Source organism: Phascolarctos cinereus, unplaced genomic scaffold (assembly GCF_003287225.1).
Source record: "Phascolarctos cinereus isolate Bilbo 61053 unplaced genomic scaffold, phaCin_HiC Scaffold_726;HRSCAF=1367, whole genome shotgun sequence".
Lineage (NCBI taxonomy): Eukaryota > Metazoa > Chordata > Mammalia > Diprotodontia > Phascolarctidae > Phascolarctos > Phascolarctos cinereus.
In genome coordinates, this window is record NW_027556098.1 from 427,234,993 (window position 1) to 427,257,860 (window position 22,868).

Below are 22,868 nucleotides of genomic sequence, written 5' to 3' on the forward strand. Positions count from 1 at the left end.
AAAGGCCTAAGACCTGGATTGGCCAATCAGGAGAGACATTTTTGGCCCCCTTTGAGCTTAATCTACCATAATGCTTTTTGTGCTGTGGCATAACAGATGCTCTTTGCTTTGCTGTCTGAATGAACCCAAAATGACCCTTCCCACGTCAGCAACTATAAGGCTGGACGAAGCTGACCAGGAGCATTCTTCTGTTTATGAATGCCAAGGACAAGGTGCCTTGAACTAGACACTATCTTAAATAATGGGATTTTTCTTATGTTACGTTATATCATGTTAATGATAGAAGAAACACAGACATCTTGGATCTATAATTTCAATGACACCTTGACATTCTCTCATCTTATATTTATCACCTATCCTATTAAGAAATTCCTTTCTCACATTATAGTTAAACACATATGGAGACTATAATTTCAGTTGACACAGGCATCCTGAATTGGGACTGTAAGTGTATAAAGGGTCTCCTTCAGCTTGTTTACCTGGGAGTTCAGAATTATTTTCTGACTCCCGGGCATGCACGACTCCCTGGCATGATGAGAATAAATAAATAAGCATGTTATAGCACAGTACAGCCTGTTCTGTTTGTTCCTTGTTCAAACCTTTGGCAAGGTGAGCCCCATTCTGTTTGTTCTGGAACAAACCTTTGGTAAAAGGGGAACCCCATTCTGCTTGTTTCTTTGGACCAAATCTTTGGTAAATGGTTGACAACGATGGTTAATTAGGACTCACTCAAGATGACACTAAGTGTCTCAGTCAATGGAGTGCTTTTGTTTTTTCAGCTGAGTCCATGTGATTTGGGGTTTTCTTGGCAGACATTCCTTCTTCAGCTAATTTTACAGATGAGGAAACTGAGGCAAACAGGGTTAGGTGACTTGCCCAGGGTCACATGGCTATCTTCCTGACTCCAGGCCTAGGATGTATTCACTGCCCAACCAAGTTGCCCATTGAGTGCTTACTGCTCCAAGCATTCATTTGCCCTAGGCCTAGGGATAGAAAGGCAAAAGACAGTCTCTGCCCTCCAAGAGTTTACATTTGAATGGGAAAGATTACAGGCAGAAAGCCTGGTGTCTCAAAGTTAGAACAGAAGGCATTCTGGAGGCCTGCCTGTGTCTGACTGTGCAGCTTGGGGAAGCCCAAAGCATCCCCGGCCTGGCCAAAATAGCTGGATTGTGGAGGATGAGGAAAGAAGGTCGGAAGGGCCCAGCTAGGGATGGCTCTGAATGCCAGAGGAGTGTCTAGTTATCCTGGAGGGACTAGAAGGCCACTGGCACCCACTAGGCAGGAAGAAATAGCATCAGTCCTAGGTTATTAGGTCACTCGAGTGAGAAAGCAGGTAAGGCTGTTGGACCAGCCCTAGGAAAAGGTGAGGAGGGCCAGCCCCAGCATCCTAGAGGGGCGTGCTCCTGTCGAGAAATTGGACCTGTGGGATGAGCGTGAGGTGGGGATGTCCCCCAGAATGACTGGGGACTAGTGGGGACCTCGGCAGCCAAAGGAGCTGAGTTCCCCTGGACCCAGGAAACATCCAGACCAGTGGGCTAGCTTGTGCCACTGACCCCTGGAATTCCATGGGCTCATGTCAAAGTGGCATGGGAAGAAACATTGCCTTACCTAGGGATTTAAACATCAGCTTCTCAGACTGGGGGGATGTGGATACACTAGTTCTTTCTTCAAAGGTCTGGAGGCTTTAGTGGGCTCCAAGTACTAGGTGCGTCAGCCCTCGGACCCACCTGCCCCACTGTGCATTGTCCTCATCAGACCCATCTGGAAAACCCAGTGTAGGAAAGAGATCGAGAAGCCTGAGAATGTGCAGAGGTGGGCAGCCAGTATGGGGAAGGGTCCTGGGCCCCTTTCATGAGGGCTGCTGGAAGGAACTAGGAGTATTGGGTCTGACGAATGAGAGACTTGGGATGGGGCGGGGAAGGGAGGTGGGGCTGTGGCAACTCTCCAGGAATTTGTAGGCCGTCATGAGGAAGAAGGGGCCCCAAAGGGCAGCACTGAGAGCCAGCTATCGGGGGCCTTCTCCAGTGGTGCCAGGCTCCCCCTGCCTGGAGGTCTTTGGGCAAAGGCCAGACAAGTGACCATTTGGCAGGTGAGCTGGCGAGGGAATCCTTTCTCGTGTCTAGGCTGGAATAGACTGCTCCAGAGGCCCCTGGAGTGCAGGGGCAGCCCCAACAAGAATAGAGGGTCTGGCGAAGTTCTAGGCTCCTAACCTATAAAATCAGGATAATAATCCTCAAACCAACCACCTCCTCACAGCTGGGGAGAGAACATGGCCATAATGCAGAGTTGGACTCGTGGAAGGCAGTGCCCCAGGAAGCCTTCCCCCATTTCCACCACACCCCCATCTCCTGCTTAGCCCTGGTTCCCATGCTGGGCTATCCTTTGGGTGGGGAGGGTGCTACCCAGAAGCAGAGAGGCCTTTATGCAAGAGCCCAACTCACCTATTTCTCTTCCAAAAGTGCTTTGACTTCACCATCAGGAAGCCCAGCAGGGAGGAGGCATCCTCAGGATGTCTAGGGATGCCTCTCTCCTTTCAGAACAAGGGACTGGCTGGGGAGCCTTTGGGAGGTTTTAGGGAGAGCTGTGAGGATGTGTGCAGTGGGCAGGCTTGGAGCAGATGCAGACCTTCTATAAATGGTTTAGGTGTGGGGGGTGGGGGTGGGGTGAGGCGGAGGCTCCTTGACCCTGGCTGGGCCTCAAGCAGCCAGTCCTTTCTCAGGATCCCTTCTTTGGGCTAAATTCTTCATGCCTATTGGCATTCTGGTAAAAGAAGAGAGGCAATGTTGTCGGGAGCGGGGAGTCATGGGCCCTCCCTGGCCGAGGCCGACTGGGGCCCTGGGAATACAGGTCTTGACTGCTGGCCTTGGCAGGGGCAGGGGCAGGACAGGATCTGCTGCCAGCTCAGACCCGATGCCCAAAGATGGAGGAAAGGAAACGGCCTCAGGGATGGTTGGCAGCTGAGCCCTGGACTCGCTCAGCGGAGATGCCACGTCTGGATGGGGACTTGTTGGGACCTGGGCCATGCAGAAACTGCCTGCCGTCTGACCCCCCTCCCCAAAGCTTGAGGTGCTTGGACCCCTGCATTTGCTATGTCTTTGGAATAAACAGCCCTTTGTAAAAGCTAATGGATGTTTACTGGCTAAATGGAACTTGGCTACCAGTCACTGGTGGCTGACCATGGCCAGAATGAGGGCTTGAGGCAATGGCATTAGAAAACAATGCCCTCAGCCCCTCAGGGCTACTCCTCGTGCCCTGAGGGGAAGATGGCTCTGGCCTTGCTCAGAGAGAGGAGGCCAGAATGCTCCCTAACCTTGATAGAAATAATGGCCATTCTTATGATGAGAGAGAACTAACCTGGGGCTTTGGGTGGACCAAACCCAGTGGAGAGCTGCACAGGAGAGGCAGGCATGCACACCTGTGTTATGGCTGCTTCCCTGGACCGAGGTCCCCTCGGAGGAGCTCCCAGGTGCATCAGAACAGTGAAGGATGAAAATACAGTGGCATTGTCCAGGGAGCTTCCAGTCACGTCACAGGCCTCAGCTTCTTCATCTGTAAGATGGTGGTTGTAATCCCAGAAGCACTCCCTGCTCCCCACGCTGTCTGATGAAAGGCCACCTGTGTGAACCTTAAGGAAGCATCAGAACTCCTAGGATCCAGGGAGGGCTGGCAGGGAGCACAGACGCCGTCTCTGCAGCCCTAGCCTCCCTGCCCACATTGCACAGGCCTGGAGTCACACACAATGAGTTTGAGTTCCTGGCAGAGCAGGGGCTGCAGCGCACATCCCCAGGCACCCAATCTAGAGATGCAGTAAGAGCCCGGGGACCCATCCAATACCTGGAGAAAAGCTAACTCGGGAATGAGGCCCCCTAGTCTCCCCTTCTCAGTCAGGTATTTTTATGAAAAGGAGAGAAAGTGGTAAGAGGATCTGACCTGGGACCAATCGAGTCACGGCTCTGCCTGTGGCAGGCATGTCTTCCCCCAAATGCCCAGACAAGGCCACTGGCAGTGCCCTGCAGGGTGGACGCTGAAGGCACTCCTGGAATGCTGGCCTCCAGGAGAGAATGGGTCAGGACAGGCTGAGGGCAGGGACAGGTGCCATTCGTTCATCCCCTTCCTGGATCATTGCCTTGGGAAGCATTCAGAAATACTCTCTCTCTGCGTGCAGTCCTAGGAACTGTACAGGGCCCACAGATGCTGAGCCTGCCGCCCAGCAGCTCACCCTGCTGCCTCTTGTGTGATCGTGAGCCTCTACCAAGGTCACCGTGCCGCACTTCTCTCCTCCTCAACCAGCTCAGACGTGGGCAGCAGTGTGAAGCCCCCGATGCCTGAGGAATGCTGACAAGCCCTGGAAGCCTTGCCCACACTCACCACACCCATAGTGTTTGCTTCCAGCATGAATTCTTTGGTGTCGACTGAGAGCGGAGCAGTAGCTAAAAGCTTTCCCACACACAGTACATTCATATGGTTTTTCTCCAGTGTGAATTCTCTGATGTTGAGAAAGGTACTTGCTCTGGCTGAAAGTTTTCCCACACTCACTGCATGCATAGGGTTTCTCTCCAGAATGAATTATCTGGTGTTTATTCAGGTATATGCTCTGAGTGAAGGCCTTCCCACATTCGTGACATTTATAGGGTTTCTCTCCAGTATGGATTCTCTGATGCACAATCAGGACTGAGGAATCACTGAAGGCTTTCCCACATTCGTGACATTCATAGGGTTTTTCTCCTGTATGAATTCTCTGGTGTTTGGTAAGGGAAGAACTCTGGCTAAAGGCTTTCCCGCAATCACTGCATTCATAAGGTTTCTCTCCAGTGTGGATTCTCTGGTGTCGAGTGAGCTGTGCAATCTGGTTGAAGGCTTTTCCACATTCATTACACTCATAGATTTTCTCTCCAGTGTGAATTCTCTGATGTTGAGTGAAGTGAGTCCTCCTTCTAAATGCCTTCCCACATTCACTACACTCATAGGGTTTCTCCCCAGTATGAATTCTCTGGTGTTGAATAAGAGCTGAGCTTTCAGTGAATGTTTTTCCACATTCAACACACTCATAGGGCTTCTCTCCTGTGTGGATTCTTCTATGTTGAATAAGGTGTGTCCTTTGGCTGAAAGCTTTTCCACATTCATTGCATACATAAGGTTTCTCCCCAGTGTGAATTCTCTGGTGTTGAACAAGGGTGGACCGGCAACTGAAACCTCTCCCACATTCTTCACACTCATAGGGTTTTTCTCCAGTGTGGATTCTCTGGTGTTTGGCAAGGGGTGCGCTCTGGCTGAAGGCTTTGCCACATTGGTGGCATTCATAGGGTTTTTCTCCAGTGTGGATTCTCTGGTGTTCAGTAAGATATATGCTCCGGCTGAAAGTCTTCCCACAGTCACTGCATTCATAGGGTTTCTCCTCAGAAGGACTCATATGGTACTGAACACAGGCCGAGTGGTGACTTAGAGATTTTCTGTTTTCCCTTGGGTTTTCTCTCATGTGAACTCTCTGGTGTTGAACCAAGTGTGAGTTTTGCTGGAAAACTTTCCCACATACACTACATGGATAGACTTTCTCCTCAGCATGAGTTTTCTCACATGGAATATGGCTTGTGTTGTCCCCCAAAGGTTTCCCAAATTCATTATTCCACAGGTAGGATTTCTGTTCTGAGATTGTCCTGCTCTGACAGCCAGTAAGGCCCGAGCGGTAAGTGAAGGCTTTCCTTACTTTGCTCCGGGGGAGGCTTTTTCCAGGGGCATCCCACTTAGGAAGGCTTTCCCTCCAACGGAGCATGGTGCCTACGCCATCTCTGTCCTTCACGGGCATGTTCTTAGAGATGATCACTTCAATCATCTGTCTGTCCTGGCTCCCTGGCTTGCTCTCAAAACTGCCCGTGCAGGTCCAGGCTTCTCTCAACATCGTGTCCACTGAGACTTTTTCTGTCCACGCTGGCTGGAATGAGGCTTCTCGAGCAGGGTCCTGCTTTGGCCTTGAAGCCTCTGGCCCAGGCTTCCCATCTGAAAGAAATTTGTGAAACCCTCAAATGGCCCATTTGTTGTCAGAGAAGGAAAACTCCCAAGTGGATAAAATCACCATCAATACCACTGACAGCAGCATGGCTTGTTACAGGGCCCTCCAGTCATCCACACACTGTGGAAAGAGAAGGGTAGGGAGGGAGCAGGTTGGGATCTGGTGTGGGAGGCAGAGCCAGCAGTGGGATGGGGAGGTGGAAGGAAGGGGAGCCCAGAGAGGAGGTGGGGGGGAGTTTGTTGGGAGGGGGAGGAGGAGCAGTAGGGGCAGGGGTGGAAGAGAGGACAGCCCAGGTGGGGGGGGCTGGGAGGGGAGGGGGAACAGCCCAGGTCAGGGGGAGGAGGGGCAGTGGGGGCAGGGCAGCCCAGGTTGGGGGGAGGAGGGGCAGTGGGGGCAGGGGTGGGAGAGAGGACAGCCCAGGTGGGGGGGGGGCTGGGAGGGGGAGCAGCCCAGGTCAGGGGGAGGAGGGGCAGTGGGGGCAGAGGTGTGAGGGAGGGCAGCCCAGACAGGAGGTGGCAGGGCAAGGGCTCAGCCCCACACTCCAGAGCTTTCCTTTGGGCCACTTCTTCCAGGATGCCTCCCTGATTCTCCCAGTTGAAGGTCTAACCTCTCCCATCACCCCTCTGACACACTACCACGTGCAGTTTATTTCAGACGGTATTTTAGCTCAGGCTCAGACAGGCGAGGCCCCACTTTTCACCTTCATGTCCCCAGCACCAGGCACAGGGTCATGTTTGCCAGACTGCAGAGTTTCTGAGCAGGGGAGCTCCTTGGGAGGAAAGCCCAGCTTTGGGATGGTGCACCTGGCAGCGGACCCTGGGTGAGCGGGAGGTGAGTCTAGCTCTAAAAGGCTACAGCAAACACTAGGCCTGCAGTTAGGAAGGCCTTTGAGGACTGGAGAGAAATGGGCTGTTTCCAGGAGACCCCACCAAGGATGACGTGACAGATGTTGGGACACAGGGTGAAGGAGAAGGGTGGCACTGGGGTCTCGGGCTTGGGGAGCCCTCGATGCTCCTGGCAGAGTTGGGCGGCTTGGGGGGGATCTGATGAACAATGAGAGAGTTGGCCAGGGGCAGGAGTGGGGGAGGGGATGGATGCTAGAGGTCAGAGGTCAAGTCTGCAGCTTATCAGCCTAAAAGGAGGGCTTGAGCCCTGAGCAGTGTGAAGGCAGAGAAGAGTGGGCACCAGGGTGGGGAAGGGGGAGGAGAAAGGGGAGAAGGGACACCCAGAGCCTGCAAAGGGACCACGAGGTGCTTCCCTGGCCTGGCCCAAGTTCCCCAAGAGGCCGGGGCGGAGCCAGAGTCTGGCCTGGCTGCACCAGACTGGTGGGGGGCCATCTTGGGGTCCGAGGGAGAGGAGAGACACAATGGCTGGGCAGAAAGGCAGCAGAGCCGACAGGGAACCACCCCAGCAGGGCCATGCCTGGCTCCAGAGTGCCCTCCCCCAGCCCACAGGGTTACTTAGAAACTGAGGTTTGGCCAGAGTGGGCACAGCTCCATGCTCCCCCAGCTGCCTCTCCAAAGCTTTGGGGTGATGGATCCTCAGCCTGAGCTGGAGGGGAGGGACCTCAGACATCCCTGGCCCGCGTTCTCCTCCCAGGGGCCCCATTCGGGTGACCCTCACTCACCAGCTTCCTCCCCAACCCTCAGCATGTCCACTTGTTCCAAATGGCAGAGGGTGTCACAGTCAGGAACTGGAATCCCTGCTTGGGGAGAGAAAAACAGGCCGTGGCGGCTTGCGCCGGGAGGCTGAATCCTCCCTGAGTTCAAGCCCAGCCCAGGGTAGGGGGGACTGGCCACTGCCTCCTCCAGAGGCCCCCTACCATCAGGAAGACCTTCCTCCTGAGGCTCTGCACGGTCCCTGGTGGGAACACTCTGTGGCTGGGTGAGTGAGCCCTCCTAGCCTACAGGGATGATGGGAGGGGGGACAGCAGCCATGTTTTCTACCCCAAAGCTCAGGCTCCCTGGCCCCTGAGCTCCATCCCTCAATGCCCTGCTGCATCGGAGGTCTCTGCAGTGACTGTTGCTATCAAGATGATTCATGGGGGCGCCTTACCCAGGGAGACCAGGTTCCGGTAGGTCTCTAGCATCACATCCTGGTACAGCTGCCTCTGGGAGGGGCCCAGCCGCCCCCACTCCTCAGGGGTGAAGTCCACGACCACGTCCCTGAAGGTCACAGGCTCCTGAAACAGAGCACACACCTGCTGGTGGGGAGGGTAGGGAGCCAGGAAGGGCCCTTGGAAGCAAACCCCCAAGCAGCTTTGGCCATGACTTCAGGGCGGGGCCAGGGCTATCGGCAGCCCCAAAACCACCAACCCCACTTTAAGTGAAGTCGAGCAAGTAGAGAGTCATGCCCTCGGGCACCAAGGGTCCAGGCTTCACTGCCGCCTTCCCTCTGGCTCCCTAAGCCCCAGATCTAGGCCCGCTCCCTCTGGCCCGAGGACTAAGAATCTGGATGACTAAGCCTTGGGTGCAAAGCTGGAGGCCCCAGGTTCGATGCCACTCTGGGCCCGCCATCAGGAAGACACGGTGATGCTGGGTAGCTCACTTCACTTCTGCCTGCCTTGGTCATCTCCACTGTAAAGCGGAGATCACAAGAGCGTCCACCTACCAGTGGGATAATAAAGGCCCAGTGCTTTGCAAACACCAAAGCCTCCTGGGTACATCTCCCACTTGGGGGGTGGGGTGGTGGCTGCCTCCTCCCAAACACCCCGGCCTCAGTTTCCCTGCTGTGGGAGCATACGAAGTGACTAGCAGCACATTCAGGGATCCTCACAGACCCCTCTTCACACCGTGTTTGGCAGAGGGCACAGAGACAAAATCCAAACAGTCCCTGCCTTCAGGAAGCTTCTCTTCTACTGGGGGTGGGAAGAGGGCCACAGAAAAGCAAATACAAGAGATACAAAGTAAGAGGAGTGGAGGGTGGCGCTAACCACTGGGGGTACCACAGAGGGCTGGACTGCACAGTCACTTGGGGGTCTGGAAAGGCAAGAGGAGCCTGGCTTGAAGGAGGAGTGTCCAGAGGGGAGCTAATTCTGGGGGTCACCTCCACTGTAAAATGGGAGGGCAGTGGCTGTGAAGGAATCCATGACCCTAACCTCAAACAGCAGGATGAACCAGTTTGGGGGGGGGGGGAGAGATTCAGTGACCTTGCTCTATAGCCCAACCTTCCCCACATGGAGGCCCCTTGGGGAGCCACCGGGCCAGGGGGGGGCCTGGGTCCCGGCAGAGAGCCTGGGAGGGCCTTGCCCAAGGCCACCCCACCAAAGTTGGTGATCTAGCTCTACTGCACAGCCCCACCCCACCTCCAAGGGGAGGCTGACCTACCTCTGGGTGGTGGCTCAGGCAATAGGGGGGAGATGAGAGGCAGGGGCAGAAGGGAGGAGTCTGGGGAAGGGGATGGGGGAACAACAGAGAAGCTCTGGGTACAGAGGCCCACACACCTGCCCCCTGAGAAAGAGCCTGGGCAATCTGGAAGCCAAAAGGAAACCCAGACTCACCTGGCACCCCGAGGCCATCCCTCTGGCACTAAGCTCCCTTCTGAGCCAGGGCCTGAGCTGGAAAAGCAGAGAGAGAGTGCCAGTCTGCCCTGCCCCACCCCCATCCCCAAGGGGGGTGGGAGAGACACCTCCCTAGCCATCAGAGCCCAGCCTCCCTCCTCTTCCTCCCCCTGCCCCACCCCCATCCCCAGAGGGAGGGGAAGATACCTCCCCTAGACATCCCTCCTCTTCCTCTCTGTCTCCTCTCCTTCCCCTATCCCCCTAACTTGAGGCATCTCTGAGAAAGGGGTTCCCTTTTTGACAATAACTGCTGGGAAAACCAGGCAGAAATTAATTGGAGAAGCATTTCCCACCACATTGGGTACCCTGAACACTGCGCCCACATCCTGGAAAATGAGGAGTGTAATCAGGAGGGTTCTTAGGCAAACGACTGCACAAAGGGAGTCGATGAAGATAGAGTCAGAAGAAGGGACAACAGCATCCCCCCCCCCCAAGCTCTCTGCTTAGTGTCTGGCACAGGAGACAGGGTGAGGCAGAAGCTGCAGGGGAAGGGCGAGCCCACACCCGAGGCCTCGGCTGCCTCCAGCACCCAACTCTGGGCCTTCTCTCTCCCTCCTCACTGGCTCTGCAGCTGTCCACGAGCACACACGAGGCTTCCCTTGATTTCAGGCACCCCCCATCCTGATTACCTCCCTAGTCCTTCCCAAGTAAGGGCAAACTCCTTTACTCAGCATTGCAGGTCTTTCCAGCCCGATCTCATCATCTCCATTTACCACCTCTGCTCAGGCTGTTCCATGGGCTGGAATGCTCTCTTTGGCCCCGAGCGCCCAATCTCAATGGGCTCCCCTCCAGGAAACATCTCCAAGCATCTTCCACCCCTGGAGCTTGAGATGCCAAGATGACTCAAGGACCTTTAAGCACTGTCAGCTACGAGCTCAGGACTCCGGGATCTGTGAAAGACTCTCACTTCGAGTCTAGGATCTCTAAGCTTGAGCCCAAGGAGCACCTGGTGGTGTAGTAGATATACCCCAGGCCTGGAGTCCGGAAGACCTGAGTTCAAATGCAGCCCCAGATACTTCCTATCTGTGTGACCCTAGGGAAGTCACATCACCGCTGCCTGCCTCAGTTTCCTCATCTGTAAAATGGGGATTGCAACAGCCCTGCCTCTTGGACTGCCGGGTAAAATAAAACAACACGATGCTTGCAAAGCACTAGGTGATTCTCAGCTATTATCATCGTTATTAATTACACTTGAAGGATCTCTAAGCACTTTGCAGCTCCAGAGCCTAAGACATCATGGCCTCAGGATCTCTAAGCACCTCTAGGGCTACAATTCAGGTGTCAAAGCCTGGAGCTTTATAAGCATCGTGCAGCTCTGAAGCTTATGACCCACCCCTCCTCCCCCGCCCAGCAGGGGCCGCTGTGGAGCCAGACTCACCCCCCGCGTGCGCGGAGCCAGACAAAGCGAGATAAGCACTCGGCCCTCGCGCCAGACTGCGCCTGCGCAAGGTCCATGGGGGGGGGGGGGAATAGGACTACGAGTACCACAATGCACCGGAATGACGCCTGCGTATCGAAAACAACAGTCTACAATTCCCACAGCGCCTCCGTAAATGGCGTTAATTCCACTTGCAGCTGCAGAGGCCCAGGTCGCTGTAGGGAGGGCCTTGCCCAAAGTGGGGGTCAGGATCCGAGTCGAGCCTAGGGCGCTGCGTTCCGTGCTCCCAGTCCGAGAGGGGCGGCAGGTGGGTCTTGGGCGGACTGGAATCGCTTCGCAGGCCTCGGCCCCGACCCAGCCTCGACTCCTTCGGAGTCCGCGGGAGCCGAGCCCCTCCCGCTAGGGCCGCTGGGAAATTGAGTCCCGACGAGCGGCTGCCGCCTTGGACTCGTGAGTGCGCACGCGCATCCGCAGGTGAGTTGAAGACGTGCCCCAAAGGCTGCCTGGGCGCAGGCGCAGCCCCCGGGGTTGTCCACCTCCGCGCGCTCGCGTCGGTGGGAGGGGTAGGGAGAGGGAGGTGTTTAGTCAGGCCCTGAGCAGGGCTGGGGCGGGGACTAAGACGGGGACGGGGAAGGGGAGGGGGTGGGGAAGGGGATGGGGAAGGGTTCCTCTAGGGCCGGGAGTGAAGGCGGGAAGAGGAGAGCCCTGAGTCTTTTTGGCTACGGGCCCCTCAGGCTCGCGGTTTCCATGGTAACAGCGGGGGCGGGGCATGCGTGGGGGCGGGGCCTCCAGTTCTTACAGCGGGGATTTGCCTTTTGAAGCGGGGCATCCTTAGAGATCCTAGAGAAGCTGCCTCCCCAGGGGCCAGGGGTCGGCTCCGCTCCCAGGAGTGGAAGGGGGGGCGGGGCGGGGTGTTAAGCAGGCCCTTTGGTTTGGCTTCATCCTCTCCACGTACAGGGGAGGAAACTGAGGCAGGCTGCGGACTCAGGCCCCCCCGTCCCTGGCCAGGATCTGGACTCCTGTGCAGAGGGCCCTCCAGAGCCCCCTCCCCCCCAGCATACAGTAGGCGCATAACATAGGCCCTTGTCTGGGGAATGAGCCGGGGTGCCCGGACGGGGAAGGCTCCTGGAGGGGGGACCCAGCCGGCAGCCATGGGGTGGGGGGCTTCATCTCTAAGCACCCCCGAGGGGCGAGGGGAGCAGGGGGCTCCGGTCCCCCGTGACCCTCGGGCCGAGGTGGGGGAGCCTGGCCCTGGGCTGGGACGCCGGGATAGGATGGACACCGCCCCCCACCCTCCATCGGGGCTTCAAAGCCCAGGGTCTGTCCTGGACCCCCTCCCACCTGTGTGTTCACACTTTCCCCTCGGCTGGCAGCCAGCCCTCCCCTGCTAGGACCCCCCCCCCCAGCCCAGGTGTCGGTGCTGAGGCTGCAGGCCAGGTTGTCACACCCCCTCCGGGCTGGCCCTACCCTCAGGCATAGGCCCCACTTTCCCCACAGCCACCCTCCACACGCACACATAGTGAGCTCTGGGGGCTCCCTGTCCCCCTCCTACCTGTCCAGGCTCCTTATACCTCCATCCTGTGTGCCTGCTAAGGCTGGACCCTTTCTCCTGCCCTGGCTGTCTTCCTCTGCCATCCAGCTTCTTTCAGATAAGACGTTGGTAAAGGACTTAGCACACAATAGGGGCTTAATCAATGCTTCTCAGCTTCTAAAAGTCTTTGTGTCAAAAGCTGGAAGTCCCACAGAGTCGGAGTCCCCTTGTGGGGGACATTGGAGGTGGGGCACTTTGGGTGTTGCAGAAGCAGCATTTTTAAAGTCCCTTAAAGGGAACCTAAAACACATAAACAGATGGAGCAGTTTCCTACAAGTTGAGAGTCAGTCAAAAAGTATTTATTTAGTGAGCACCTACTATGTGCCAGGTAAGCCCTGGGTATGCCTGCCATGTGTGGGAGTGGGGAATACAACAAATGCACACAACTATGGAATAAGGCTGTAAAGGAGGAGCACCAGAATGGGCCTTGGCTCAGGAGGAAGGCCCAGGGGCCTCTAAGGGACAGATGCCATAGGGAGCCACTGGAGTGGATTGAGTAGGGGGTGACATGGCGGACCCTTCAGAGGGTCCAGGCAGCCTGGGCTAGGTGGATGATGAGAGGAAGATGAAGCCCTGGGGCAGTTGGCCTCCTCCCTCTCCCTACCCCTTTGCTCTCCTGTGACCAGACCCCAGAGCATCTGACCACAGGCTCCTTGGAGCTGGCTCTCAGCAGAAGCCATCAGTGGAAGCCCTGACTGAGCCAGGCGGCTGTTGGGTACCAGGGGATAATACAAGTACCAAGAATGGAGCAATCCCTGCTCACTTGGAGCTCCTGCTCTGATGAGGGCACAGGAGGGGTGAATGGTTACATAGGAAAAGGATCCATAGGAGGTGGCCAGAGGGTGGTAAGGGCTGGCCCTGCAGGCTCAGGAGAGACTTCACGCAGAAGGTGGGCCTGGAGCTGGGTCTTGGGAGAAGACAAGGGTGCTGGGAGCTGGAGGTGGGACAGACCGCTGAGGGCAAAGGCCTGCAGACCGGACGTGAACTGTCTTAGGGAAGAAACGGAGTAGGCCATTTTGACTGGGTTGCTGAGACTCCCAGGGAGTGGTACTTGGTGAGGCTGAAAAGGACTGATTAAGTTGGGGCTTAGAGCTGTGGCCAAATCTTTATTTAGGAAAATCCCTTTGGTAACAACACAAAGCTATAACTGACCTGAGACTTGCAGAGAGGCACCCTGGGTCTAAGGAGGTATAGAGAGGAGGAAGCTGCAGGAGAGGTGTGCATGTCAGGGAACCTGTGGAGCTGCTAGGGTCATGAGCCTGGGAAGCCGAAAGGGTGACGGAGCCCTTGACAGAAATAGGGAAGTTTGAAAGGGGCAAGGGGATGTCCCCAGGATATCCGGCTTGGAATGTCCAGTGAGCACTTGGTGATGTGGGATGGAAGGTCAGGGAAGAAACTGAGGCTAGATAGATAGACCATCTGCATAGGGATGTCCTCTACATAGGGATGATTATGGTTCAACCCATTGGATCTTGAGGAACACCCACAGCTGGGGCGGACCTTGGGGATACTGAGGGAGAAGGATCAGTCCCTACTTCAAGGCAATGACGTTCAGTCGGACATTTATAGAGATAGGGTTTTTTTGTTTCTTTCAGACTGGGCAACCAACAAGTCAGCTGGAAAGCAGGGCATTGCTGAAGAAAGATCGTCTCAGACAGAAATAATGGAAAGACTCCCAAGGGATGTTTCCTTGGATTCCAAAGTAGGAGAAACCAAGAGGGAAAAGAGAGGAAAACAAGAGAGCCATTTAAGCTCCCCTGAAGCCACAGCTGAGAACAGTGGCCGCAGACACCATGACAGCAAGAACTCCTTAAGTACAAAGACGGTCTTGGTTCCAAGAGTCAGAAGACCTATGGAGCGGAGGCCCCCGAAGCTTGATCCACGTGGGAAGAGTTTAAAACAGAATTCCAACCCAATCAAAGCAGAGAGAATTTGTGAAGAGAACAAGCCTTGGAAATGTCATGAATGTGGGAAAGCCTTCAGCTACTGCTCAGCCTTCATTCTGCACCAGAGGGTTCATACTGGGGAGAAGCCTTATGCATGTAAAGAATGTGGCAAGGCCTTTAGCCAGAGCGTACACCTCACGCTGCACGAGAGAATTCACACTGGGGAGAAGCCCTACGAATGTAATAAGTGTGGGAAAGCCTTCAGCCAGGGCTCCTATCTTATTTCACATTGGAAAACACACACTGGAGAGAAACCCTATAAATGTAATGAATGTGGGAAAGCCTTCACGAGAATTTCACACCTTACACAGCATCAAAGGACCCACACTGGGGAGAAGCCGTACAAATGCAATGAATGTGGGAAATCCTTTAGGAATCGTTCATCCCTAATAGAACATCAGAGAATTCACACTGGAGAGAAACCCTATGAGTGTACTGAATGTGAGAAGTCATTTCGTTTTTCTTCAGCACTAATTAGACACCAGCGAATTCATACAGAAGAGAAACCCTACAAATGTAGTGAATGTGGGAAAGCCTTTACCCAGATTTCACACCTTACTCAACACCAAAGAATTCATACAGGAGAGAAACCCTATAAATGTAATGAGTGTGGCACAACCTTCAGTCAAAGTTCATCCCTTATTGAACATCAGAGAATTCATACAGGAGAGAAACCCTATAAATGCAATGAGTGTGGAAAAGCTTTCACTCAGATTTCACACCTTATTCAGCACCAAAGGATTCATACTGGGGAGAAACCTTACAAATGTGATGAATGTGGGAAAGCCTTCAGTAATCGTTCACACCTTATTCAACATCATTTAATTCATACTGGAGAAAAACCTTATAAATGTGTTGAGTGTGGGACAACTTTCAGTCATGGCTCATCTCTTATTGAACATCAGAAAATTCATACTGGAGAAAAACCCTATAAATGTAATGAGTGTGGGAAAGCCTTCAGCCAGGGCTCATCCCTGACTCTACATCAGAGAACTCACACTGGGGAGAAACCATATAAATGTAGTGAGTGTGGGAAGTCATTTAGCAACCGTTCATATCTTATTCAACATCATATAATTCATACCGGAGAAAAACCCTATGAATGTAATGAGTGTGGGAAGGCCTTCAGTTTCTCCTCAGCACTTATTCGACACCAGAGAACACACACTGAAGAGAAACTCTATAAATGTAGTGAATGTGGGAAAGCCTACAGTCAGATTTTACATCTTACTCAACATCAGAGTGTTCACAGTGAGGAAAAATCACGTTCCCTTAATGACTGTGGCAGAAGCTTCAGCCACAGTTTAATACCTGTTGAACCTCAGTCAGTTCTAAGTGGAGAGAAAATATCAATGTGATTCATTCATCTAGCAGACATTTATTAAGTGCCAGACACCTTGGTAGGCACTAAATAAGGTTAAGAAAAAACTGCTTTGTCTCTGTTGAGTGCATATTTGTCTGACTCGCCTTGACTTAGGGCAGTATTGAATTTACTCTGGGACATGACACAAAGTAAATGAGCTCACGAGTGCAGACCCACTGGAGGTGGTGTTGGTCCACAGGCATCTTAGAAACTCTTCTGGGAGGAGATAGCTACAGATAATCGATCAAATTCTATAATTGGTAGAATTACATTTCCTTAGAAGGCTTCAAGAGAAAACAGGAAAGGCAAAGAAACCTGAGCTGAACTGGGCTGATTGGAAAGTTCCAGTGTGGACTGAGGAAGGGGCCCTGGAGGGTGCTGAGTTGGGCCCTCTGGTGGTCCAATTTATTTAAGGGGGACTTTTTTTTCCACATGAACAACTACATTTCTTTATTAAAACACTGGTAAGACATGGAAGGTAGAGTAATCAAATTTACAGTTGACACAAAGGGGGAAGGAGAGCTAATCCTGTAGGTCTCAAAATCAAGCATCGGATGATGGTTTGGTGCATTGGAAAGTGTTGGGTTTGGGCTAAAATCTTAGCTGGGCCATTAGATGTGTGGCCACTTTGAGCCTCAGTGTCTTCCTCTGTAAAATGGCGATAACACCTGCCCCGCCTACCTCACAGGGCTGTGTTGAGGAAATGTTCTACAAACGGTAAAATGCAAGATAACTAGAAACATAAGGATGAGTGTCCTTATGTTGAGAGCCTGAAAGGTTCCACCAAAACAAGGGGGGAGGGGGGTCCCCTGTACATGCCAGGTTCAGAATGGGGCAGCCACAGGCGGGCAGAGCAGCTTCAAAATAGAGGTGGAGGCCCCAGTGATGAAGCTGGGAGGGACAGCTAGAGCTCCCCTCAGCCCTCAGGTCCTGGCTGAGCCCTGCCCTGGGAGGAATGATTCCAGGAGCCAGGCATATCATTTGGCCTGAAGAAAAGAGGGAGGGACATCCAATCCCTGAAGGACTGTGGTCCTCGGCTGTCAGCCCAGGGGCCCAGGGCTAATCCACAGGCCCTGCCTTCCCAGGCTTTTCTGTCTCTGGAGGGTTGCTGGAGAAAACAGGAAAGATAAAGTAGTCTGGACCCAAAGCCTTCATTTTTAATCTTTGTCAGGTCTTCCCCAAAACCTTGTTAACAGATCAGAGTTCTTGGCTCTCAAATCCACGTCAACGTCAAGGCCGTGTGATGTTGGTGCCCTGGTTCTGCTCGCCCTCTGCAGCTCCCTGGTGTCCTCTCTGCCACTTGCCGAGTGCCCCAGGAAGAGTGTTAAAGACAGCAAAGGTGCTTGTTCTTCCTCAGGCCAGAAAGGGCTATGTGGGGAGGATGGGTGCTGCCAGCCATATTTAGGGAGGAGGCCTGGTGGGGGGGAAGACTTGACCTTAGAGTCTGGCCACCTCAGTGGGTTCACCTCACCCAACGAGCCAGGATCTCAGTTGAGTCAGCCCCTCAATTTCAGACCACTTAACATTGTTGATGAAATACAAAAGGCTTAGACCACAGTGAAATCTCAGGGTTTGCTTCTGTGATCTTCTGAGCTTCACACAAGAAACCCTATAAATACAGTAGACCAGCCCTTCGGGGTAGTGGGGCGAGGCAGGGAAGGGAGAAGGAATTATCCCAACTTGGGGTGTATTGCTTCTTGGTGTCCCTCCTTGTGAGAGATGCCTTGCCCCTCAAATCAGGCCAAGGGAATGCTGCTCTGATTCCTGGGACTGTTCTCTCGAGGAGCTGGGACCACGGAGAGAGACTCTCCCTACCACGGGCTGGCAAAGGGGGCTTTCTGGCTGTGGCCCTTGTGCTGGACTGAAGCCTCTGGGCCCCACTTCAGCAGTTCCAAGGTTCTCCCTGCTCGAACCCTGCCTCCCATGACAGGCAGCAAGTACCCCACCCACTAGTGTCTTTAAAATTCTCCCAAGTTCAGGAAGGTCATAGCTGGAAAGGACAAGTCCAAGCTTAGGATTCTTCAGATGAAGAAACAGGCCCAGATTGGGGGAGGAGCTTAAGTAAGATGGGAGGATGCAGGACTTGAGGCCAGGTCCTCTAAGTCCAGGGCTGACCCATGACCATGTGCCCTCTGATCACAGGTATGTACACACAAATACGCAAACACACACTCCTAGCCAGGGAGCCCCACTGAGGTCATTTCTGTGCAAATGGCAAGCCCAGAGAGATGAGGGGAAGAAAAGGCCTTGGCCAAGGCCTTCTCAGTGTGCATTGGAAAGTGCTGGGTTTGGGCTCAGGAGTGGAGATTGTCCTGGTACATCGTACAGGGCGGGACTGTCTGGCTTGGGAGTAGGGCGGTGGTATGTTTGCCTTCACTGCTCGCTTGGGAGTTTCCCCATTTCTCCCTCCTTGGTGCTGGGCTGGGCCTTGGCTGTACAACTGCAGGTGGGGTAGAAAGAGCCCTGTCCTTCACTTAGCAGGCTAAGCTTGGGATCTGGATGAGCATGACTTCCCTTGGACTTTAAGTGGGAGCTACTTGAGGTCAGGCCTTCCTTTGTGTCCCCAGTGCTTAGCACAGTGCTCATCATATAGTAGTCACTTTATGCCTGCTTGTTAATTGGTAGCAATTAAGACCCTTTATAATGATCTTGCCCCGTGTATTTGTCTGCAGACCCATTTCTTGAATACAGAACACCAAACAAAAGCCCCAGAGGCAAATGTTAACAGAGGTTCCTGCCCCTGTGTCTTGTGGTAGAGACTGGAGATGGGCCCTGGAGAGGGAAGAGTTAAATCAGTAATTCAGGCCTGAGTCTCTGGGTACCAAGTCAGCTGTGGAATCAGACTTTCCCCACCCTTTCTTGCCCATCTTTTTAAGGAAGGGGAAACTGAGGAAGCTCAGCTTGCTGAAGGTTGCTGAGTGAAAAATGGGCAGAGCCAGAATTTGAACCCTGAAGGACTGTCCAGTGGGTGAAATCATGCTGCAGAGGCTTTGAACAACAGGGTCTGAGACCCGTGGGGAAAAGCCCTGGCTCTAGTCATTGTGTAGGTGAAGGCCTGTCGGGGTGGAATAGTGCCTGGTTTTGCTGAATTGCCTCTGTCCTCTGCTTTTATTCTTTGTTACAAGGAAGGGTTGACCCACTGGGTAGCATGGGGGAAGCAATAGAATCAGAAATCACAATCACAGTATGGGAAGGCTGGAAGGCCCAGTAGCCATCCAATCCAACCAGGCACAGAAAGTGACCAATCAAACCTTTGTGAGAAGAAATCAGCCTCAGCTTGGTGTCAGCTCACCACCTGCCCAAGTAGCCCAACTCACTTAGGGACAGTTCTCACAGAGTGTTTTCTCATCTTTTCCCCTAAGCCCACACCTTTCCCTGTCACTGTGGAAGGCAACACTATCCTCCTAGTCCTTCAGGCTCCCAACCTAGAAATTATCTTGGGCTCCTCTCTCTTTCTCGCTCTACATATCCAATATGGTGCCAAGGCCTGTTTTCACCTCTGCAGCATCTCTGGTCCATTTCACCTCTGCTGTACCTCTGGTCCGTTTCAACTCTGCAGCATCTCTGGTCCATTTCACCTCTGCAGCGTCTCTTTTCTGTTTCATTTCTGCTGCATCTCTGGTCCATTTCACCTCTGCAGCATCTCTGGTCCGTTTCAACTCTGCAGCATCTCTGGTCTGTTTCACCTCTGTAACACCTCTGGTCTGTTTCACCTCTGTAGCACCTCTGGTCCGTTTCACCTCTGTAGCACCTCTGGTCTGTTTCACCTCTGCAGCATCTCTTGAATAAGCTCCCTTCTCAGTGATGCTGCTCCAACCCTGGTACAGACTCTCATCAGCTCACACCTGGACTGTTGCAATAGCTGTTGTGGGGAGGGGGTCTACTTGCCTCAGGTCTCTCCTCACTATAGTACATCCATCACAGGACCCTGGAAGGCAGGGGCCCTAACAGTAGGTTTTTCTTCATCTTATGGTAGTCAAACTTCCAGCTTTTCCCCTTCTTCCTTTCTACTTGAAATTTAGCCCCTGCCTCCTAGATCTCACCTGGCTTCTTTGGAAGCAGGAGACACTGCCTCAGAGGGGAGGAGGAGAACTCCTTGTTCCTCCCAGTAACTTCCAGATTCTCCTTTAGTATTCATTCAATCCATCTTCAGATCATTCAGTTCCCAAGTTCAGAGCCTTTGTCCAATCATCCACCTGAAGTCTGGGTCCTTCCTTCTCAGAGACTGGCCCACAGCCTTCCTCTCTGCCCCAACCCTTTCCTCCTACTCGGAGAAATCAAGACATGCATTCATCTCTTCTCAAACACCAACCGTTTGAGAGCCTCTTCCACTCTCATGATCAGCTTCTTCCTTCATCTTCAATCTCCTCATCCCAGGAAGTACTCCTTTCCTTTATGTGATTATAGCTTCCGATCCTCCCATCTCTGGCCCTGCCTCACTCCTTCTCACCCCCATGTTGTCCTTACCTTCCTCCCTTCACAGTCCAAACCAACCACATATTACCTGTGTTTATTGCCCATGCCTCACTAGACCCCAGCCATGGGCCACCCCCACCGTCAGCCTTCTCCACACCTACTGCATGCTGCTGGACCCTGATGGAGAGTGGCCCACTGCAGAGTTACATTAGCTAATCTCAACTAGTCAGAAGTCCTTCTCATCTTGCCTTTCTGCCACAGTTCCTGGAGTGGCTATTTCAAATGTTCCCTCTCTCAGGGCACCTCCACCATTCCCTGCTCCTCTCCCAAGAGAATCTTAACTGCTACTTTGCTAAGGGAAGAGAGGCCATCCACCACGAGCTCCCTGTTCTCCTCTCACTGAGGGGTGCCTAAAACCCCTCCATACTCCCCTCTTCTCTGTCCAGTCCCTGATGAGGAGATGGCCTCTCTTCTTGCCAAGTACAACCCCTCTGCAGGTACTCAGTCTTCTCCCTTTTGTCTCCTCTGGGGGCTTGCTCCCTCCATCATTCCCCCCTTTCTCTCTTATCCTTTGTTGCTTTCTGAGCCGCCCCCAAGTACGCCCAGGCCTTCCCCACCCTCAGTGTGGCCCTACCAGCTCCTCTAACCTAATTCGCCCTCTCCCTTTCCCAGTAGAAAGAGCCATTGATGCCTATTGTCTCATGTTTCCCTCCTCATTCCCTTTTTCTCCTTTTGAATTCACCTTCCAATTCTTCCAACTTGACTGAAACTGCTCTCTCATGTCACCAGTGATTTCTTTATTGCTGATCCAAGGGTCTTTTCCTGCTTCTCATTCTGCTTAAACTCTCTCATTAAAAAAAAAAAAAGCCACCCATCGATTAGTAGTTAACCAGCGCTTCGCACACACCTGGCACATAGCAGGTGCTGAATAATGTTTGCTGACAGACTGATTTTCCCCTCCCTCCAATACTTCCTTTCTAGGACATACCTCTTTCCCGGCTCTCCCCTGTGACCACTCCTCAGTATACTTTCAGAAACCATTTTTCATGTCTGGGTCTCCCAAGGCCCTCTCTTGGGCCTTCTTTCTATACATCCTCTGACTTGGTGCCTTTATGAGCCCACGTTTAGTGATCATTTCTGTACAGATGACTCCCAGGTCTGTGTGTCTTTCTTGAGGTCCAGGCATGCAACGCCAACAGCCTGCTAGACATCTTCAGCTGAGTGTCCCAAGTGAAATTTTAAATTCCTCCAGTCCAGAATAGGGCTTGTTGTCTACCCACCCCTCCTCCCAACTTCCCCATTTCTTTGGGAGCACCACTACCTTTTGGTTACCCAGTGCCATAATCCCTGAGTGATAGGTGATGGGTGGAGCTGGGGCTTACCACCTTTCAACACCATTGGAAGGGGGATGAAAGGAGAAAGAGATGAGATTATCCACAAATATTAAATCATTATCTAGATATGTTTTGCAATGTGCTGTCCAGGTATAAAGGGGTAGTTTGGCACTCAAATCCATGTACCTTTTAGCCATGTAGGATCAACACATCAATACTTAGATAAATCCTCATTTACTCTGGGTCACTTTTCTACCTCAAAGGCCATGGGGTGCAGGTGGGGGGAGGAATGTGTGTATATTTGGGGGGGGATAGAGGCAGGAATATGCTAACACAAGTCACAGAAAGATTGCTGAGGTTTTGTTTTGGCTAGGCAATGGGGTTAAGTGAGTTGCCCAGGGTCACACAGCTAGTAAGTGTTATGTGTCTGAGGTCACATTTGAACTCAGATCCTCCTGAATCTAGGGCTGGTGCTCTATACACTGTGCTACCTAGCTGCCCCGATTGCTGAGGTTTTGAAACCAAAACTGGGTCGGACTGGTTGATCTCACAGGTTCCTTTCCAGCTTCTGAATTTCAGGATGAACTTAAGGTTTGTTTTTGTTCTTGGTTTGTTCTTATTTGGGTAAATCCAAGCACAGGATTAGAGAGTGAATTGTGATAAGGACAAAATCCAATGATGAAAAAATGTCACTGGTGCATTTCTCTTACTTGCTAGAAAAAGCAAACTTTATTTCACTGTTCTGTTCATTACTAAAGTTTCACTTTAATGAAAAATTTAATAAACAATTTTTGGAAAAGGTCAGTATTTGGCAGCTGCTCCTTCATATTGCAGACCCACCACCTCACCCCTCATCCTCAGACTCGAGCAAGTCTATCCCCATCTGAAGGTCCCTGGGTGTATTCAATCCAGAAGCTGCCTTGTCTGGACTTTTCCATCACACTCCAGAAAGGTCTGAAAGGTCACTTCAGTCCTGGAACTCACACATGCATACTTTGTCAGTACCCTCCACCTGGGGGGGGTGGGGGAGGCAGAGAGGAGGGACCTCTTCCCAGAACCTCCATTTGATGAAGGGGCCTAGGCCAGCTATCTCTTAATTTCCCATCCTGGGAAAGTCCTCTGGACTTTCAGGCACCTCCATCCCAGCCTCCCCTCTTCAAATTGTTTTTGTATGTAGGCTCCTTGAGGGCAGGAACTCTCTTTTGCCCTTCGCAAACATAGTAGGTGCTTAATAAGTATTTATGCACTGTTTAATGACAGGAAAACAGAGAAAA

At 52.9% G+C, this 22,868-nt stretch overlaps 2 protein-coding genes across 2 annotated transcripts in view; one reads left to right on the forward strand and one right to left on the reverse strand.

Moving 5' to 3' along the window:
• Positions 1-304: 304 nt before the first annotated feature.
• Positions 305-22,868, reverse strand: part of LOC110197847 (uncharacterized) — a 44,270-nt gene continuing 21,706 nt past the window's right edge. The window contains 1 exon segment of the mRNA XM_020971883.2: positions 305-5,396. Coding sequence (XP_020827542.2) covers positions 4,292-5,396 — 1,105 coding nt within the window. The 3' untranslated portion in view covers positions 305-4,291.
• Positions 10,981-22,398, forward strand: LOC110197856 (uncharacterized). The gene is made up of 2 exons (XM_020971901.2): positions 10,981-11,418; positions 14,131-22,398. Exon 2 carries the CDS (start codon positions 14,199-14,201, stop codon positions 15,837-15,839), a length of 1,641 nt encoding a protein of 546 aa, XP_020827560.1. The 5' UTR covers positions 10,981-11,418; positions 14,131-14,198; the 3' UTR covers positions 15,840-22,398.